Source organism: Salvelinus fontinalis, chromosome 18, assembly GCF_029448725.1.
Source record: "Salvelinus fontinalis isolate EN_2023a chromosome 18, ASM2944872v1, whole genome shotgun sequence".
Classification (NCBI taxonomy): domain Eukaryota; kingdom Metazoa; phylum Chordata; class Actinopteri; order Salmoniformes; family Salmonidae; genus Salvelinus; species Salvelinus fontinalis.
The window spans coordinates 1733364-1754435 of record NC_074682.1 but is presented as its reverse complement, the minus strand read 5'-3'; the positions used below and the strand labels follow the sequence as shown (position 1 = coordinate 1754435).

General features: G+C 43.1%; 1 protein-coding gene across 2 annotated transcripts in view; it reads left to right on the top strand.

Moving 5' to 3' along the window:
- Positions 1–21072, top strand: part of unm_sa1614 (un-named sa1614) — a 96170-nt gene that overhangs the window by 68569 nt on the left and 6529 nt on the right. For both annotated transcript variants that reach the window (XM_055867826.1, XM_055867824.1), the window contains 4 exons: positions 11216–11416; positions 12219–12282; positions 20284–20345; positions 20592–20767. In XM_055867826.1, the coding sequence (XP_055723801.1) occupies positions 11216–11416; positions 12219–12282; positions 20284–20345; positions 20592–20767 (503 nt within the window). The remainder of the gene's footprint in view (positions 1–11215; positions 11417–12218; positions 12283–20283; positions 20346–20591; positions 20768–21072) is intronic.

Genomic DNA, 21072 nt, shown 5'->3' with positions numbered 1-21072 from the left:
CTAGTGTTATCCATTCCTGTCGCCAACAGTTCTTTTGCCCCTAATCACTGCAGTTAGATGTGCTGGTGCCACTCGGGCAGTTTCAATTATTGTTTGAGGACCTCTATGTAGTTGAATGGGATTGCTTTTTATTAAATATGTTTATTTTGGTTTATTGTGTGCTGAATGTTATTGTTTTATATACATGTATGTTATATTATTTCCATTTTATTGTAATGTATACAGGGGCTCTCTGTAAAATTAGATTTTTAATCTCAATGTGACTCCCAGTTTAAAGGTTAAATAAACACGACAACACTATCTTTACTACTCCCACCATGATCAATTTGTATTTGTCACATACACGTGTTTAGCAGATGTTTTTTTGGGTGTAGCAAAATGCTTGTGTTTCTAGCTCCAACAATGCAGTAATATCTAACAATTCACAACAATACACACAACCTAAATGGAAAATAAGGGAATTAAGGAATATATATAGATTAGGATGAGCAATGTCGGAGTGGCATAGACTAAATACAGTAGAATAGAATAGAGTATATACATATGCGATGAGTAAAGCACATATATGTAAACATTATTAAAGTGACAAGTGTTCTATTATTAAAGTGGGCAGGGATTTCAAGCCTATGTATATGGGGCAGCAGCCTCGAAGGTGCAGGGTTACGTAACCGGCTGGAAGCTTCCTAGTGATGGCTATTTAACAGTCTGATGGCCTTGACATAGAAGCTGTTTTTCAGTCTCTCGGTCCCAGCTTTGATGCATCTGTACTGACCTCTGGATTATAGCGGGGTGAACAGGCAGTGGCTCAGGTGTTGTTGACCTTGATGATCTTTTTGGCCTTCCTGTGACATCGGGAGCTGTAGGTGTCCTGGAGGGCAGGTAGTTTGCCCCCGATAATCCGTTGGGCAGACCACACCACCCTCTGGAGTGCCTTGTGGTTGCGGGTGGTGCAGTTGCCGTACCAGGCGGTGAAACAGGATGCCCGACAGGATGCTCACAGTTGTACATCTGTAAATATTTGAGGGTCTTAGGGGCCAAGCCAAATTTCTTCAGCCTTCTGAGGTTGAAGAGGCGCTGTTGCGCCTTCATCACCACACTGTCTGTGTGGGTGGACCATTTCAGATTGTCAGTGATGTGTATGCCGAGGAACTTTAACTTTCCACCTGCTACACTACGGTCCCGTCTATCTGGACAGGGGTGTGTGCTCCCTCTGCTGTTTCCTGATGTCCACGATCAGCTCCTTTGTTTTGTTGATGTTGAGTGAGAGGTTATTTTCCTGACACCACTCTCCCAGGGCCCTCACTTTCTCCCTGTAGGCTGTCTCATCATTGTTGGAAATCAGCCCTACTACTGTTGTGTCATCTGCAAACTTGATGATTGAGTTGGAGGCGTGAGTGGCCACACAGTCATGGGTGAACAGGGAGTACAGGAGGGTGCTGAGCACCCACCCTTATGGGGCCCCTGTGTTGAGGATCAGTGAAGTGGAGGTGTTGTTTCCGACCTTCACCACCTTGGGATGCTCGTCAGGAAGTCCAGGACCCAGACTGAGGGCTCCGAGCTTAATTATGAGCTTGGAGGGTATTATGGTGTTGAATGCTGAGCTATAGTCAATGAACAGCATTCTTACATAGGTATTTCTCTTGTCCAGATGGGATAGGGCAGTGTGCAGTGCGATGGCAATTGCATCGTCTGTGGATCTAAGCATATTGAAGTGGGTCTAGGGTGTCAGGTAAGGTAGAGGTGATATGATCCTTAACTAGCCTCTCAAAGCAATTAATGATGACTGACGTGAGTGCTACGGGGCGATTAGTCATTTAGTTCAGTTACCCTTGCTTTCTTGTGTACAGGAACAATGGTGGACATCTTGAAGCAAGTGGGGACAGCAGACTGGGATATGTGGAGATTGAATATGTCCGCAAACACCCCAGCCAGCTGGTCTGCCATGCTCTGTTGATGCGGCTGGGGATGCTGTCTGGGCCGGCAGCCTTGCAAGGGTTAACATGCTTAAATGTCTTACTCATGTCGGCCACTGAGAAGGAGAGCCCATAGTCCTTGGTAGCAGGCCATGTTGGAGGCACTGTGTTATCCTCAAAGTGGGCGAAGAAGATGTTTAGCTTGTCTTGAAGCAAGACGTTTTTGTCTGCGACGTGGCTGGTTTTCCCTTTGTAGTCCGTGATTGTCTGTTGACCTTGCCACATATGTCTCGTGTCTGAGCCGTTGAATTGTGACTCCACTTTGTCTCTATACTGACGTTTTGCCTGTTTAGTTGCCTTACGGCGGGAATAACAAGTGGTTGTATTCGGCCATATTCCCAGTCACCTTGCCACGGTTAAATGCTGACATCTAACCACGATTTCTGGATCTGGGTATGTGTGACGTTCAATGTACTTCATAGTAGTCTCTATATTGTGCACAGTTAGCAGTCCTTCCTCTCCTACAAGCTATCCCCTGATATCAGTATACACAGAGGAGTGGTATTGTTCCCCAGAGACTCTATAATACCACTTTCCTTAATTTATGAGCCACGCAGATCTCCACCCCAGTCACATTCCATTCCGCTTTCCCAATAACGTTAACGCCTTGGTTTTTGGTACTCTACTGAATGCACTGATGTCAGTCCTGCCAGACTCTGCAACTAACACCAATATGCAAACAGTCTCAAACACATGCCCTGTATGTACTTAGCCCCGGCGACAAATACATTTGCACATAAATCATCATAAATCAATCATTCCATCTAACCATAACACGTTAGTCACTACTGCTAGTCCACTTATTTAGTTATAAACATACTATAACATGCTCAAGTCAATTAGTCAATAGCCAACAATCCCTCATCTGGAACAGTGATCACGCACATGTTCCACAACACCTAGAAAACAGTGTATACAGTTGTAGTAGGTTCTTAATGTGGAGAAAGGATGCACCTTAAAGGGCACACAAATGACATTTTCTGAAGTATCTATTGTTTGAATGTTGGTTGCACCCATGTAAATTCTACTGAAAAACACAATGTACTGAGACACCCAATGTATACCGGGTACGCAGACTGATGGAAATGTTTAAAATGTTTTTAAATGGTTTCTGAAGTACAGGGAAAGAAAAAGGAAAGAAAGTACTTAATGGAGTGACCTTTGTTCTGACTTTCTGGTAAGGCCTGATCAACCTCGCTAGAAATTAGAGACAATGGGTGAGATTTAAGTATAATATGAAGAAGTGTATTGCTGTTGTTGGTTTTCAATGTTTTATTATGTCTGTTTCAATACAAACCTCACCAGATTGGGTATGGTGTATGGTCGGGGTTTCTCTCTAAGGGTTAGCCCTTTAACTTCTTATGGCTGGGGGATGAATAAGGTGCCCAGAGTAAACTGCCTGCTACTCAGGCCCAGAAGCTAAGATATGCATATTATTAGGATTTGGATAGACAACACTCTGAAGTTTCTAAAACTGTTTGAAGGATGTCTGTGAGTATAACAGAACTCATATGGCAGGCAAAAAGCTGAGAAAAAATCCAACCAGGAAGTGGGAAATCTGAGGTTTGTAGGTTTTCAAGTCTTTGCCTATCCAATATACAGTGTAAAATTTGGTCCGATTGCACATCCTAAGGCTTCCACTAGATGCCACCAGTCTTTAGAACCTTGTTTCAGGCTTCTACTATGTAGGGGGAGCGAATAAGATATGTTTGACTAAGAGGTCTGGCAGAATGCCATGAGCTAAGTCAGGCGCGCGGCCGTGAGAGTGAGCTGCATTCCTTTTCATTTCTAAAGACAAAGGAATTGTCCGGTTGGAATATTATTGAAGATTTATGATAAAAACATCCTAAAGATTGATTCTATACATCGTTTGACATGTTTCGAACTGTAATGGAACTTTTTGACTTTTCGTCTGGACTAAGTGCCTGCGCCTCTTGAATTTGGATTTGTGAACTAAATGCGCGAACATTGGACATAAATGATGGACTTTATCGAACAAAACAAACATTTATTGTGGAACTGAGATTCCTGGGAGTGCATTCCGATGAAGATCATCAAAGGTAAGTGAATATTTATAATGCTATTTCTGACTTCTGTTGACTCCACAACATGGCGGGTATCTGTATGGCTTGTTTTGGTGCCTGAGCGCTGTACTCAGATTGTGCTTTTTCCGTAAAGCTTTTTTGAAATCTGACACAGCGGTTGCATTAAGGAGAAGTATATCTTTAATTCCATGCATAACACTTGTATTTTCATCAACATTTATGATGAGTATTCATCTCTGCAAAATGAATCACCGGATGTTTTGGAAGCAAAACATTACTGAACATAATGCGCCAATGTAAACTGAGATTTTTGGATATAAATATGAACCCTAACCCTAACCCTAACCCACAATGTATCATACACGGAATTAACACCACTAACAAATATTCATAACCTGTGGGTTGTGTGTGCATGTCCTGGTGTGTGTGGTAAAACGTAGGGTAAAAACACACACATGGCCAGGCCTTACTTATCTGGAAGCTCCTTTTACAGCTGGATCCGGATACCTTTATACTCTACAAAACTTTCATTAACTTCTCTCCCGAGACAACAGTCTCGGGAAACATTTCAAAGAGAGAGATAAGGACACCCCATCCTCTCCTGGAAGAGAAAGTGTACATTTCGTTAGTATTCACTATGATACGTCTTAATCAGCAACCCAAAAGTTTTAATTACAAACAAAACATGGTAATGAAGTCCACTGTCCTTCATGTTCATGAAAAACATTTTAAAAGTTCCTTTTAGGTTTGGTAACCCTAATGCGGTCGCTTGACAGAATAGCTTTTTCGAAACTAACAATTTTAACTCCTCTAATTTCTTGTGTACCTTCCTCCCTTTCGTCAATTCTATAAATCTATTTAATAAGACAAAATAAAATGTAAATATATTTCAGAATAAGATTAAATCAAATGTCTCACCAGATTTAAAAAAGTTTTCTGAGCTTGTAAGGAGTGTTTGGCCGTACCAATTCTGTGTTACCTTTTAGAATCCATTCCCCTGGCATTTTGCATAGATTCTTTCAACCCCAAAATTGGTTCCACACCCGCCGCCATGTAATATTACCCAGGTATTGTTACTGGTCCTATGGTCAGAGACATGGGTAGTAGTTGTATCGCTTTCGATTCTGCCCGTTACCTTGCTGAATGTAATACTTTTCCCTGTCGTAAATGTAGCCTATTTCGAGCTCCCTTGCCCCGCTACACTCAATCTTCCAATGACCAACAGCCCCACACCTAAAACAGAGCTCTGTCGCTCTGCTCCTGGGGATAGATTCACTGCTCTTTCCTCCCTGTTTCTTTGTCTTACCTTGGCCGGTAAAACCACTGTTAGTGACTTTCACAGTGTATGTATTAACCACACGCACGGCTGCAAAGTGAGCGGAATTGGATTCTACTCTCAAAGCCTCCTGCACTATTTCATCCCAATGAAAATGTTGGTCCACTACCCCCGCAATAGCTGTTTTGATAACAGGTTTCAAACCTGTCATCAAAGCAGACATACACCTATCATTGTACTCACGTAACCAGTCTTTTTGCAGCTGAGTACATCTACTCATTTTGTTTATCGGTTTTTCTTTTTTTGTTGATAGAACGCTGACATCAAAACGCTGGTGTATTTAGCTTATGATTTTCTTTTGTCATTATGCCAAGTCACAATTGCATCTCTGAATTCTTTATTAGATTAGAATTTTCCGTCAGCAGGGAAATGCTGACCAATTTTATCCAGTTTGCAATTTTTTTCCCATATTTGAGCCAAATTGGTAAAATGCACGTCCACTTCTTTTATCGCCTCTATGGCTTAATTCAACATTCTTCCTCTAGCCCCGCCTTGAAGGGAGAATCGTGGCGTCGGTCACCAATTCAATTGTGATTCTTCCGACGCCTCTCCTGACGGTGTCGAGGATGTTTAAATTTCCTCACCCACGGCTCTAATACATGCCGATTTTAAAGATTTTTCAGGTAGTTATACCCACTTCCCAGAGAGTAGTTAGAGTATAGGTGCCCAATAATTTGGTCACGGGACCTGATACCTTGTATTAGAACCAAAACTGATGTGTCTGTCAATTTATTATGGAGAATACGGGAGACCTAATGTCTTCTACCAGCGAAACACAGCTTCTTTGCTTGACATCATGGGAAAATCAAAAGAAATCAGTCTGGTTCGCCTGAAGGTAAAACGTTCATCTGTTCAGACAATAGTACGCAAGTGTAAACACCATGGGACCGCGCAGCCATCATACCGCTCAGGAAGGAGACGCATTCTGTCTCCTAGAGATGAACATTCTTTGGTGCGAAAAGTGCAAATCAATCCCAGAACAACAGCAAAGGACCCTGTAAAGATGCTGGAGGAAACAGGTACAAATGTATCTATATCCACAGTAAAACGAGTCCTATATCAACATAACCTAAAAGGCCGCTCAGCAAGGAAGAAGCCACTGCTCCAAAACTGCCATAAAAAAGCCAGACTACGGTTTGCAACTGCACATGGGGACGAAGATCGTACTTTTGGAGAAATGTCCAAAACTGTTTGGCCATAATGACCATCGTTATGTTTGGAGGAAAAAGGGGGAGGCTTGCAAGCTGAAGAACACCATCCCAACCGTGAAGCACAGGGGTGGCAGCATCATGTTGTGGGGGTGCTTTGCTGCAGGAGGTACTGGTGCACTTCACAAAATTGATGGGGTCATGAGGAAGGAAATTTATGTAGATATATTGAAGCAACATCTCAAGTTATCAGTCAGGAAGTTAAAGCTTGGTCGCAAATGGGTCTTCCAAATGGACAATGACCCAAGCATACTTCCAAAATTGTGGCAAAATGGCTTAAGGACAACAAAGTCAAGGTATTGGAGTGGCCATCACAAGCCCTGACCTCAATCTTATTGAAAATTTGTGGGCAGAACTGAAAAAGTGTGTGCGAGCAAGGAGGCCTACCAACCTGACTCAGTTACACCAGCTCTGTCAGGAGGAATGTGCCAAAATTCACCCAACTTATTGTTGAGTGTATGTAAACTTCTGACCCACTGGGAATGTGATGAAAGAAATAATAGCTGAAATAAATTATTCTCTCTACTATTATTATTTCACATTCTTAAAATAAAGTGGTGATCCTAACTGACCTAAAACAGGCCATTTTTAATCGGATTAAATGTCAGGAATGGTTTAAAACTGAGTTTAAATGTATTTGGCTAAGGTGTATGTAAACTTCCGACTTCAACTGTATCTCCTATTCTCCAAGGTACCCACTTCCTGCCTTTGTCCCTCTACATGGACTACTTCTCTATAACCTATCGTACTAGTACATGGATGTGCCAACATCTTCATATACCATTTAGCCTACAGACACTTAAACAGACTCCAACCCCTAATCTAACCTATTACGTTTGGCTATTTCCCTCCTGAACACGCTGTGCCCACAGTGCTCACAGTGCTCAAGTCTAACCTAGTAGAGGGCTAAACCCTCCTGAACACGCAGTGCCTACTCTAACCTTCCGGTGGCTAAACCCTCCTAGGCACGCAGTGCCTGCAGTGCCTACTCTAACCTTCTGGTGGCTAAACCCTCCTAGGCACGCAGTGCCTAGTCTAACTCTACAGTTCGACTGTAAATGGTGGTGAACCCTGCTCGCAGCGCAAACTGTTAGGTTCTAAATAAACAGCCTTCCATGTGTGTTATTTCATAGTTTTGTTGTCTTCACTATTATTCTACAATGTAGAAAATAGTCAAAATAAAGAAATGCCCTTGAATAAGTAGGTGTCCAAACTTTTGAATGGTACTGTATATTTATACCCTCTACTGGGCGGAGTCAACTCCTTGCACATCTAGACAGCCAATACATCTTTGTTGCTATGCAGGAACTTAAGTGGTTCCTCTCATAGATGTAGTCGAGACAGTTTCCAAGTTCTACAATTCTCAGGTAGAATGCCCTGCTTTTATTTCGTCACACTCACAACCATAAGCTATTTTCTGTAATTAGTGTGCCATTATCTTGTAAATAGTGATCTTTCTGTGAGTTCCCTTCGATCTCCACTGAGTTAGGTAAATCTGCTTTGTTTCTTTGCACCCCATGTATGGAATGATCTACAGAGTTCCCTGCAACTTGATGTTCTGGTACCTCTGGGGCAGTTCAAATTGTTGATTTAAAGACTTATTTGCTAAGGAATGGCTTGTAAATCCTGTTTTATTATGATGTAATTGTATAAATCAAATAATCTTTTTATGGCTTGGGGGTGCTATTTTCACGTCTGGATGAAAAGTGTGCCCAAAGTAAACTACTTGCTACTCAGGCCCAGAAGCTTGGATATGCATATGATTGGTAGATTTGGATAGTTTCTAAAACTGTTTGAATAAAGTCTGTGAGTATAACAGAACTGATTTGGCAGGCGAAACCCCGAGCACAATCCAAAGAGGGGAATTTTTTTTTGAGGTCAATCTGTTTTCCATTGGGTTTCTATGGCAAGGCCGTTTTAATAGAAATATTCTTGCAGTTCCTATAGCTTCCACTAGATGGCAACAGTCTTTAGAAATTGGTTGATGTTTTCCTTTAGAGAAATGAAGAAGTAGCCCTGTTATTTTCCTGTGTCACTCCAGGTGCACTCTAATGATTTGGTGCGCATGAACTGGAACATGCTTTCTTTGTTTTCGTCCAGTATTGAACACAGTTTCTCCGTCTGAAATTGTATCGATTATATACGTAAAAAAATACCTAAAGTTGTATTATGAAAGTTGTTTGAAATGTTTGGACAAAGATTACAGGTAACTAATGAGATATTTAGTAGTCATGTAGCGAGTTGGAACCGGTGCAAACGCGCCAAATAAATGGACATTTTTGATATATAACGACGGAATTAATCGAACAAAAGGACAATTTGTGATGTTTATGGGACATATTGGAGTGCCAACAGAAGAAGCTCGTCAAAGGCATGAATTATATCTTTATTTCTGAGTTTTGTGTCGCGCCTGGCGGGTTGAATTGTCTGTCTTTGTTTGATGAGGTGCTGTCCTCAGATAATAGCACTGTTTGCTTTCGCCATAAAGCCTTTTTGAAATCTGGATTAACAGCAAGTGTAGCTTTAATTTGGTGTATTGCATGTGTGATTTCATGAAAGTTTAATATTTATAGTAATTTAATTTGAATTTGGCGCTCTGCCATTTCACCGGATGTTGTCAAATCGATCCCACTAAAGGGATTTGATCCATAACTGTTTCAGCCTGGGACCCAATTGAGAAATTCTGTGTTTTCCTGGGACACAAGCTTAGGAAAATATGCAACTATTCGTAAATATCAATACATTTCATTGCCCTTATGCCTAAAAAAATATAGACAAAAACAAATAACAATGAAATACCCATATCTTTTCATGTTTATTTTCCCCCATTAAAAACACTTTTACATACCTGTCTAGGTTGGAACTGTTGCTGTTAAAATACAATAAATAATTTAATTCTGAACTGGAATAAATGGATTGATCACATCACACAGATGTACAACAGAACACACACACAGGCTTTTTGATCGTGCCTAACCCTAAGTAACAGTACAGATAAAAAAATAGCAGGCCTACTGTACATCTTACTATATCAATTATTGTTGATAGAAAGTCTAGGTTGGAACTGTTGCTGTTAAAATATATATTTTTAATTCTGAACTGGAATAAACTGATTGATCACATTACACAGATGTAGACCAGAGAACACACACACACACACAGTCCTAATGAGAGGTGAATGGCTGGTTGAAGTTTTCAACAAGCATGTCTATTCTGGGCTCAGTTTTTCACTGTGCAACACTGAGGTCATGCTCAGCATTGACACTGTTTCTGTACTTGAGAACCCTGACTTGCATAGGTGTATGTGGTGCCAAACTGGATCAGAACATCTACTGCTTTCTCAGTCAGGCAGGAGACCGCTTCCTGCTGCAGATGAGCAACCCAGAACTGTGTGAGTGTTTGTGTCAAAAAGCAGCTTGCTTCAATCAGGATAATTATCAGGATCCACTTTCGAAGCACTGTTTCCTGACGCATTCTGCCCTGTTCTGAAAGAACTCCCTGGGTTTACCGTCATGTTGTCCCTGGATGTTTGATCAGGACGTGTCATTTTATTAATTTGTTAGTTTTGAAACTCATTACTAAGCACTTCACCACACAAAACACATTGTGGACGCTGCTCATTATTTCTCAAAGTTTGTAAGAAAGAGACAAGAAGTCATCACTGTATTTGCGTTTCATGACCATTGAGCTCAGTCAGAACTTGTGGCTAGCATGAGTACATTTCATGACAGCGGTGAGTGATGGTTAGTGGGAATAACAAGTCAGTGACTTGAATGACATCGCTGCAGCGTGTGGGTCGCGGAGTGATCTTCAAGAAAACTGCAGAAAAAAGATCCGATAAACTGCGAAGAACACAGGCATCTCCCTCTATCTCTCCCGCTCCCACAGCTGCCAAACTGAGCAGGGAGCACACTGAACCGAGTAAGCAGTTGCACTTGGCCAAATCAGTTCCAGTAATTAATGAAATAATTATACATTTACGTAGCGACCCACCATTAACAGGTCTGCGACGACCCATACTTTAAGAAACACTGGTATAATTTGTGTATATGAAGGGCTTCCTAGGGAAATAGAGTTTCAATGGGACTTCCTGTGAAAATAAAACGCAAAAAAATTGATCTCGACCCGGAGTGGGCAATTAAATAAATCCGGGTTTCAAAATTCAACGGAGGGTCAAACAAATTATTTTTGGGGGTTGATTTGTTCATGAAAATGAATTTGTTTGCTGTAAAAATAGTGTACGTATTATAGGTATATTATAATTTCTTCATACTTTCTATCTGGTTTTAGACGCTCAAGTGTAGCCTTTAAAAATACATTTAATTGGCTTTATGGGCCTTACTTTGGCCCTGATATAGACAGTACGCAAATGTGCTTTGTTGAAAGACATAATTTTAAAACTCCTCATAGGAGATCAGGCAATATTATTGACACAGTCACAGGGGCTTAAAAAATGGGACACTATTTTATGTGATGTACTTTAGTGCTTTTAGCTCCTAGTGCAAAAAAGTTCTTCAACAATCAAACCGCCTTGTGCAGTTTTCTTCACTTCTATTCCAGATGGTTTCTGCATCAATCTGCTCTTCATCAGATCCTCTGTCTTTTATGGATTGCCAATGCTAAAACCCTGTTATTATAACTTGTGTTTTCCAGCTCCAAATGTCCCACCCCCTCCTCCCCCGGTTAGCCCACCAGTGGGCTGGGGTGGTATCATCATCCCCACCACCAGTAGCAGCAGTAGCAGTAAGAAGAGGACCCCCCCTCCGCCTTTGGATATCCGCCACAAGCGCACCTACTCAGAGCCAACCCCCCAAGTGCCCCACAGCCCCCATTCCTCCCGACAGAGCCACGCAGGTATGTCACATCACAGCAGCACCTTTTGCTCTTCATTGTAATCAGAGGGCTAATATTAATACTATGCATGCCAGTATTTCTTGGCTAAGAGTTGAGGAGAGATGGACTGCATCATTTCTTCTTGTTGAAAATCCCAAATTATTTGCATAGTCAACTTACACACAGCTCTGACACACACACTTATGCCACCAGACATGCCACCAGGGGTCTTTTCATAGTCCCCAAATACAGAACAAATTCCAGAAAACGTACAGTATTATATAGAGCCCTTATTGCATGGAACTTCGATCTCATATTGCTCAAATAAACAGCACACCTGGTTTCAAAAAACAGATAAAGAAACACCTCGTGCACAACGCCTCTCCCCTATTTGACCTAGATAGTTTGTGTGTATGCATTTATATGTAGGCTACGTGTGCCTTTTAAAAAATTTATGTAGTTCTGTTCTTGTCTAATGATGTTCTGTATTATGTTTCATGTTTTGTGTGGACCCCAGGAAGAGTAGCTGCTGCTTTTGCAACAGCTAATGGAGATCCTAATAAAATACCAAAAAATACCTTCCGTCTTGTGTAAACAGTATGCTCACTTCTGAATGATAGGAAGTCTCTTTGGGTGTACGGTGCTAAAAAGCACATAATAATAGGGAAAAAACCTGCACTCACTGGTAATAGTCTTGTAATATTTAATTTATTTTAGGCATTATGTCCGTTGACCTTTTTTTATCTCTGGGGCAGGGACCTGTGGAGACAGAATGGTGGGCTCTGACTTACTGTTAAATGTGATCTGTTAATCCTCTGTATAGATTATGGGGTACCATCAAATTCAACAGGCTACAGTGGTCCAGAGTCATCCTTCCAGAAGTGTGTGTGAGTATGCCAACTTCATTTAGATATTTTGTTAAGATATAGACCAGGGGTGAAAGTAGATTTAATTTCTTCCCGGTACAGGACCTCCTATGCTTGAAGAACTTTTGGGGGCTTAATTATAGAATTCAGTGGCGGTCAGTGCCCTTTAAGATGAGGGAGGATGATTGAGCCTGGCCTTGTTTCTATTACATCATATTGGATGACTGTCATTCATATTCCATTCACCTAGTTCAATGTAACAGCGATAAGTTTAGGCGACTAAATGATACTTGAATTTTACTCTTAAATGGAAGATTTTTGTAAATACTAAGACTCTTCCTAGAGTCTTGGTGCAATCGGGGGAGAAGAGCCTTGGCCAGGTAGGTAACCAAGAACCCAATGGTCACACTGAGTTCCTCTGTGGAGATGGGAGAACCTTCCAGAAGGAGAACCATCTCTGCACCACTCCACCAATCAGATCTTTATGGTAGAGTGGTGAGATGGAAGCCACTTCTCAGTAAAAGGTGCATGACATCCCGCTTGGAGTTTGCCAAAAAGGCACCTAAAGGACTCAGACCATGAGAAACAAGATTCTCTGGTCTGACGAAATCAAGATTGAACTCTTTGGCCTTGAATGCCAAGCGTCATGTCTGGAGGAAACCTGGCACAATCCCTACGGTGAAGCATGATCGTGGCAGCATCATGCTGTGGGAATGATTTCAGCTGCAGTGACTGGGAGACTTGTCAGGATCGAGGGAAAGCTGAACAGAGCAAAGTAGAGAGATCCTTGATAAAAACCTGCTCCAGAGTACTCAGGACCTCAGACTGAGGTGAAGGTTCACCTTCCAACAGGACAATTACCCTAAGCACACAGCCAAGACAATGCAGGAGTGTCTTCGGGACAAGTCTCCCAGCCAGAGCCCGGACTTGAACCCGATCAAATCTTTGGAGAGACCTGAAAATTGCTGTGACGCTCCCCAACCAACCTGACAGAGCTTGAGAGAATCTGCAGAGAAGAATGGGAGAAACTCTTCATACAGGTGTGCCAAGCTTGTAGCGTCGTACCCAAGAAGACTCAAGGCTGTAATCGTTGCCAAAGGTGCTTCCACAAAGTACTGAGTAAAGTGTCTGAATACTTATGTAAATGTGATATTTCTGTTTTTAATTTTTAATAAATGATTCAAACATTTCTACAACCCTTTTTTTGCTTTGTCGTGATGGGGTATTGTGTGTAGATTGATGAGGGGGGGGAAAACAATTTAATCCATTTTAGAATAAGGCTGTAACATAAATGTGGATAAAGTCAAGGGCATATACTTTCCGAATTCACTGTCAATATATCCCAAGATTTACGCCCATTGGTTGAGAGAGAGAGAGAGAAAGGTAATATTTGCAAGAGTGTACCAACAGGTTAAACAGCAAGCGTGAGGAATGTACGTGATTTTACCGTGCTCATAGGCTGTAAGGTAGATAGGTGAATGACATTCCCCACGTGGCTAATAGAAGAGAAGGGACATTAAGCTATGCTGATGATACATTTGTATACATTCTCACAACATGCCCGTAGAACAGAAAATGTCAATTATATTATGCTTACTATAAATCAAATCACATTTTATTGGTCACATACACCTATTAAGCAGATGTTATTGCAGGTGTAGCAAAATGCTTGTGTTCCTAGCGCCAACAGTGCAGAAGTAACTAACAATTCACAACAATACACACACACATCTAAAAGTAAAAGAATGGAATTAAGAAATGTATTTTATATATATATATATATATATATATATTAGATTGAGCAATGTCAGAGTGGCATTAACTAAAATACAGTAGAATAGAATACAGTATATACAGTACCCGTCAAAAGTTTGGACACCTACTCATTCAAGTGGTTTTCTTTATTTTTAAGATGTTCTACATTGTATAATAATAGTGAAGACAACAAAACTATGAAATAACACATATGGAATCATGTAGTAACCAAAAAAGTGTTAAACAAATCAAAATATATTTTCTATCTTAGCTTCTTTAAAGTAGCCACCCTTTGCCTTGATGACAGCTTTGCACACTTTTGGCCTTCTCTCAACCAGCTTCACATGGAATGCTTTTCCAACAGTCATGAAGGAGTTCCCACATATGCTCAGCACTTGTTGGCTGCTTTTCCTTCACTCACTGTGGTCCAACTCATCCCAAACCATCTCAATTGGGTTGAGGTCCAGTCATTGTGGAGGCCAGATCATCTGATGCAGCACTCCATCACATTTAACATTTACATTTAAGTCATTTTGCAGACGCTCTTATCCAGAGCAACTTACAAATTGGTGCATTCACCTTATGATATCCAGTGGAACAACCACTTTACAATAGTGCATCTAAATCTTTTAAGGGGGGGGGGGTTAGAACGATTACTTTATCCTATCCTAGGTATTCCTTAAAGAGGTGGGGTTTCAGGTGTCTCCGGAAGGTGGTGATTGACTCCGCTGACCTGGCGTCGTGAGGGAGTTTGTTCCACCATTGGGGTGCCAGAGCAGCAAACAGTTTTGACTGGGCTGAGCGGGAACTGTACTTCCTCAGAGGTAGGGAGGCGAGCAGGCCAGAGGTGGATGAACGCAGTGCCCTTGTTTGGGTGTAGGGCCTGATCAGAGCCTGAAGGTACGGAGGTGCCGTTCCCCTCACAGCTCCGTAGGCAAGCACCATGGTCTTGTAACGGATGTGAGCTTCAACTGGAAGCCAGTGGAGAGAGCGCAGGAGCGGGGTGACGTGAGAGAACTTGGGAAGGTTGAACACCAAACGGGCTGCGGCGTTCTGGATGAGTTCTAGGGGTTTAATGGCACAGGCAGGGAGCCCAGCCAACAGCGAGTTGCAGTAATCCAGACGGGAGATGACAAGTGCCTGGATTAGGACCTGCGCCGCTTCCTGTGTGAGGCAGGGTCGTACTCTGCGGATGTTGTAGAGCATGAACCTACAGGAACGGGTCACCGCCTTGATGTTAGTTGAGAACGACAGGGTGTTGTCCAGGATCACGCCAAGGTTCTTAGCACTCTGGGAGGAGGACACAATGGAGTTGTCAACCGTGATGGCGAGATCATGGAACGGGCAGTCCTTCCCCGGGAGGAAGAGCAGCTCCGTCTTGCCGAGGTTCAGCTTGAGGTGGTGATCCGTCATCCACACTGATATGTCTGCCAGACATGCAGAGATGCGATTCGCCACCTGGTTATCAGAAGGGGGAAAGGAGAAGATTAATTGTGTGTCGTCTGCATAGCAATGATAGGAGAGACCATGTGAGGATATAACAGAGCCAAGTGACTTGGTGTATAGCGAGAATAGGAGAGGGCCTAGAACAGAGCCCTGGGGGACACCAGTGGTGAGAGCACGTGGTGCGGAGACAGATTCTCGCCACGCCACCTGGTAGGAGCGACCTGTCAGGTAGGACGCAATCCAAGCGTGGGCCGCGCCGGAGATACCCAACTCGGAGAGGGTGGAGAGGAGGATCTGATGGTTCACAGTATCAAAGGCAGCCGATAGGTCTAGAAGGATGAGAGCAGAGGAGAGAGAGTTAGCTTTAGCAGTGCGGAGCGCCTCCGTGACACAGAGAAGAGCAGTCTCAGTTGAATGACTAGTCTTGAAACCTGACTGATTCGGATCAAGAAGGTCATTCTGAGAAAGATAGCAGGAGAGCTGGCCAAGGACGGCACGTTCAAGAGTTTTGGAAAGAAAAGAAAGATGGGATACTGGTCTGTAGTTGTTGACATCGGAGGGATCGATTGTAGGTTTTTTCAGAAGGGGTGCAACTCTCGCTCTCTTGAAGACTGAAGGGACGTAGCCAGCGGTCAAGGATAAGTTGATGAGCGAGGTGAGGTAAGGGAGGAGGTCTCCGGAAATGGTCTGGAGAAGAGAGGAGGGGATAGGGTCAAGCGGGCAGGTTGTTGGGCGGCCGGCCGTCACAAGACGCGAGATTTCATCTGGAGAGAGAGGGGAAAAAGAGGTCAAAGCACAGGGTAGGGCAGTGTGAGCAGAACCAGCGGTGTCGTTTGACTTAGCAAACGAGGATCGGATGTCGTCGACCTTCTTTTCAAAATGGTTGACGAAGTCATCCGCAGAGAGGGGGGAAGGGGAGGAGGATTCAGGAGGGAGGAGAAGGTGGCAAAGAGCTTCCTAGGTTTAGAGGCAGATGCTTGGAATTTAGAGTGGTAGAAAGTGGCTTTAGCAGCAGAGACAGAAGAGGAAAATGTAGAGAGGAGGGAGTGAAAGGATGCCAGGTCCGCAGGGATGCGAGTTTTCCTCCATTTCCGCTCGGCTGCCAGGAGCCCTGTTCTGTGAGCTCGCAATGAGTCGTCGAGCCACGGAGCAGGAGGGGAGGACCGAGCCGGCCTGGAGGATAGGGGACATAGAGAGTCAAAGGATGCAGAAAGGGAGGAGAGGAGGGTTGAGGAGGCAGAATCAGGAGATAGGTTGGAGAAGGTTTGAGCAGAGGGAAGAGATGATAGGATGGAAGAGGAGAGAGTAGCGGGGGAGAGAGAGCGAAGGTTGGGACGGCGCGATACCATCCGAGTAGGGGCAGAGTGGGAAGTGTTGGATGAGAGCGAGAGGGAAAAATATACAAAGTAGTGGTCGGAGACTTGGAGGGAGTTGCAATGAGATTAGTGGAAGAACAGCATCTAGTAAAGATGAGGTCAAGCGTATTGCCTGCCTTGTGAGTAGGGGGGAAGGTGAGAGGGTGAGGTCAAAAGAGGAGAGGAGTGGAAAGAAGGAGGCAGAGAGGAATGAGTCAAAGGTAGACGTGGGGAGGTTAAAGTCACCCAGAACTGTGAGAGGTGAGCCATCCTCAGGAAAGGAACTTGTCAAGCTCATTGATGAACTCTCCAAGGGAACCTGGAGGGCGATAAATGATAAGGATGTTAAGCTTGAAAGGGCTGGTAACTGTGACAGCATGGAATTCAAAGGAGGCGATAGACAGATGGGTCAGGGGAGAAAGAATGTCCACTTGGGAGAGATGAGGATCCCAGTGCCACCACCCCGCTGACCAGAAGCTCTCGGGGTGTGCGAGAACACATGGGCAGACGAGGAGAGAGAAGTAGGAGTAGCAGTGTTATCTGTGGTAATCCATGTTTCCGTCAGTGCCAAGAAGTCGAGAGACTGGAGGGAAGCATAGGCTGAGATGAACTCTGCCTTGTTGGCCGCAGATCGGCAGTTCCAGAGGCTGCCGGAGACCTGGAACTCCACGTGGGTCGTGCGCGCTGGGACCACCAGGTTAGAGTGGCAGCGGCCACGCGGTGTGAAGCGTTTGTATGGTCTGTGCAGAGAGGAGAGAACAGGGATAGACAGACACATAGTTGACAGGCTACAGAAGAGGCTACGCTAATGCAAAGGAGATTGGAATGACAAGTGGACTACATGTCTCGAATGTTCAGAAAGTTAAGCGTACGTTGCAAAAATCTTATTTACTAAAATGATTAAAATGATACAGTACTGCTGGCTTGTGAAATAGGCTAGCTAGTAGTGGCTGCGTTGTTGACTTTGTTTGAAAGTTGACTAGCTAGCTAGCAGTTGTTGACTAGGTAGGAGAACGGTGGCGCGGCGCGGCGGACGAAAATGGCTGGCTAGCTAACCTCGATAATTACTCTAAACTACACAATTATCTTAGATACAAAGACAGCAAAGACAACTATGTAGCTAGCTAACACTACACTAATCAAGTCGTTCCATTGTAATGTAATAGTTTCTACAGTGCTGCTATTCGGTAGAAGTTGGCCAGCTGTTTAGCTAAAAGTGTTGACTATGTTAGAAGGACGAAAATAGCTGGCTAGCTAACCTCGATAATTACTCAACTACACAATTATCTTTGATACAAAGACGGCTATGTAGCTAGCTAAGAAAAATTGCCCAGATCAAACAAATCAAACCGTTGTAATGAAATGTAATATTGCCTGTGGAGCGAAGCGAAGTGCGACTACTCGCTCCAACCCGGAAGTCCTCACGAACTTTCAAGAACTTTGAATGTTTCTTCAAGTGTAGTCGCAAAAACCATCAAGCGCTATGATGAAACTGACTCTCGTGAGGACCGCCACAGGAAAAGAAGACCCAGAGTTCCCTTTGCTGCAGAGGATAAGTTCATTAGAGTTAACAGTCTCAGAAACTGCAGACCAAATAAATGCCTCAGAGTTCAAGTAATAGACACATCTCAACATCAACTATTCAGAGGAGACTGTGTAAATCAGGCCTCAAGGCAAAGGGTGGCTACTTTGAAGAATCTCAAATAGAAAATATATTTAGATTTGTTTAACACTTTTTTGGTTACTACATGATTCCATTTGTTATTTCATAGTTTTGATGTCTTTACTATTATTCTACAATGTATAAAATAGTAAAAATAAAGTGTCCAAACTTTTGACTGGTACTGTACAGTCATGGCCAAAAGTTTTGAGAATTACACAAATATTAATTTCCACGAAGTTTGCTGCTTCAGTGTCTTTAGATATTTTTGTCAGATATTACTATGGAATACTGAAGTATAATTACAAGCATTTTCTCAGTGTCAAAGGTTTTTATTGACAATTACATGAAGTTGATGCAAAGAGTCAATATTTGCAGTGTTCCCCCTTCTTTTTCAAGACCTCTGCAATCCGCCCTGGCATGCTGTCAATTAACTTCCTGGCCACATCGTGACTGATGGCAGCCCATTCTTGCATAATCAATGCTTGGAGTTTGTCAGAATTTGTGGGTTGTTGTTTGTCCACCCGCCTCTTGAGGATTGACCACAAGTTCTCAATGGGATTAAGGTCTGGGGAGTTTCCTGGCCATGGACACAAAATATCGATGTTTTGTTCCCCGAGCCACTTAGTTATGACTTTTGCCTTATGGCAAGGTGCTCTATCATGCTGGAAAAGGCATTGTTCATCACCAAACTGTTCCTGGATGGTTGGGAGAAGTTGCTCTCGGAGGATGTGTTGGTACCATTCTTTATTCATGGCTGTGTTCTTAGGCAAAATTGTAAGTGAGCCCACTCCCTTGGCTCAGATGCAACCCCACACATGAATGAATTGGTCAGACCAGCGTTGAATAGACCTTAGCACATGTTCTTTCTGTTTGAGTTTCTGCATATAGGAAGGGAGAAGCAAAATGGAGTCATGATCAGATTTGCCGAAGGTAGGGCGGGGGAGGGCCTTGTATGCATTTCAAAAAGGTGTGTAGCAGTGGTCCAATGTTTTTACAGAGCGAGTACTACAGTTAATGTGTTGGCAGATCTTCGGTAGCATTTTACTCAAATTTGCTTAGTTAAAATCTCAAGCTACAATAAATGCAGCCTCGGGATATGTGGTTTCCAGTTTGCATAAAGTCCAGTGTAGATCTTTGAGGGCCGTCGTGGTATCGGATTGAGGTGGGAATATACACAGCTGTGACTGTGTATAGAGAATTCTCTTCGGAGGTAATACGATCGGCATTTGATTGAGGTATTCTATGTCTGGTGATCAAAAGGACTTGAGTTTCTGTATGTTATCACAATCACTCCATGAGTAGTTAATCATGAAACATACATACGCCTTTCTTCTTCCCGGAGGAGAGTTCTTTATTCCTGTCAGTGCGATGTACTGAGAACCCAGCTGGCTATATTGACTGTGACAGTATATCCTGAGAGAGCGATGTTTCCGTGAAACAGAGTATGTTACATTCCCTTGTGTCTCTGGAAGGAGATCCTCACCCTGATCTCGTCTACTTTATAATCCAGAGACTGAAAAGATTTGCGAGTAATATACTCGGAAGAGGTGGATGCACACTCCTGAGCCGGACTAAAAGCAGCCTCTGGAATAAGTTCAATTCCCCTATAGGAACAAAGGATCCAATTCAGGAAAGTCCTAGTCGTAATGCTGTATGAAATTAAATGGAGCAAGTCATTCAGAGAAGCCTTACTGATTGAGCCATCGTAAACTACATTCAGTAACTGTCACCAGATACATCAATTTATTCTGTCATAACACTGTGCCAACTACTGTATACATCGTCTTTCCCCGTCCATTTCAGCTCAGGGTCTCCAAAATACTCTGTGACTGCCCTCAACTCCCTATCTGAAGTGCCAGAGAGAGGTAAACTATTCTATCTATATTTTACAGATTGAATCTATTTTACTTATGTTTGTATCACACAGATGAAAGCACATACTTTTCAGGAGCAACATTGGGTAACACCTATTTCTTGAAGTGGTTGGTAGTTGTAAAACCACACATGATCATTCTCCATAGTATGCTCTCTACATAGAATTCAACCACATTTATTTCAGACATAACGGGCGAGTGTCTTTTATTGATCGCTCTCCCCTTTGTGCCCCCCAGGATTCCGCGCAGATGGAGAGAGCAAAAAGTCCCACTTTGTCTATCAGATGCCTCAGCCCAGCAGGAGACACCCTCCTCTAAACTCCACCATGGCCCCCTGCTCCATCAGCCTGCAGTCCAATGGGGCCTTCTCCCACCAAGGCGATCCCCCACACCCCATGCCCAGGAGAGCACTGGTGAGAGGGGGCAGACTGACTCTTTTCCTTACATTATTTTTGTTAGGGTGGACAACAATTCATTTTCATTAATCCCCCCGCTCCAGTTTAAGTTTCATCATCAATTGTTTGATTTGGTTGGTATTTCCATTTAGTAGAGGTCAAGGCATAGCAGACTATATTTAAGTTGGAATTTTACTGTATACGTCCAAAGGCCAGCCATTTTTATTCTGTTTCGATAATGTGTTTTTTAGGCAAGCAGGCCTCGCATACCTCAAGTTGGCAATAGCTCTATCTGCTGGGACGCAAAGACTCCGGCAAATAGT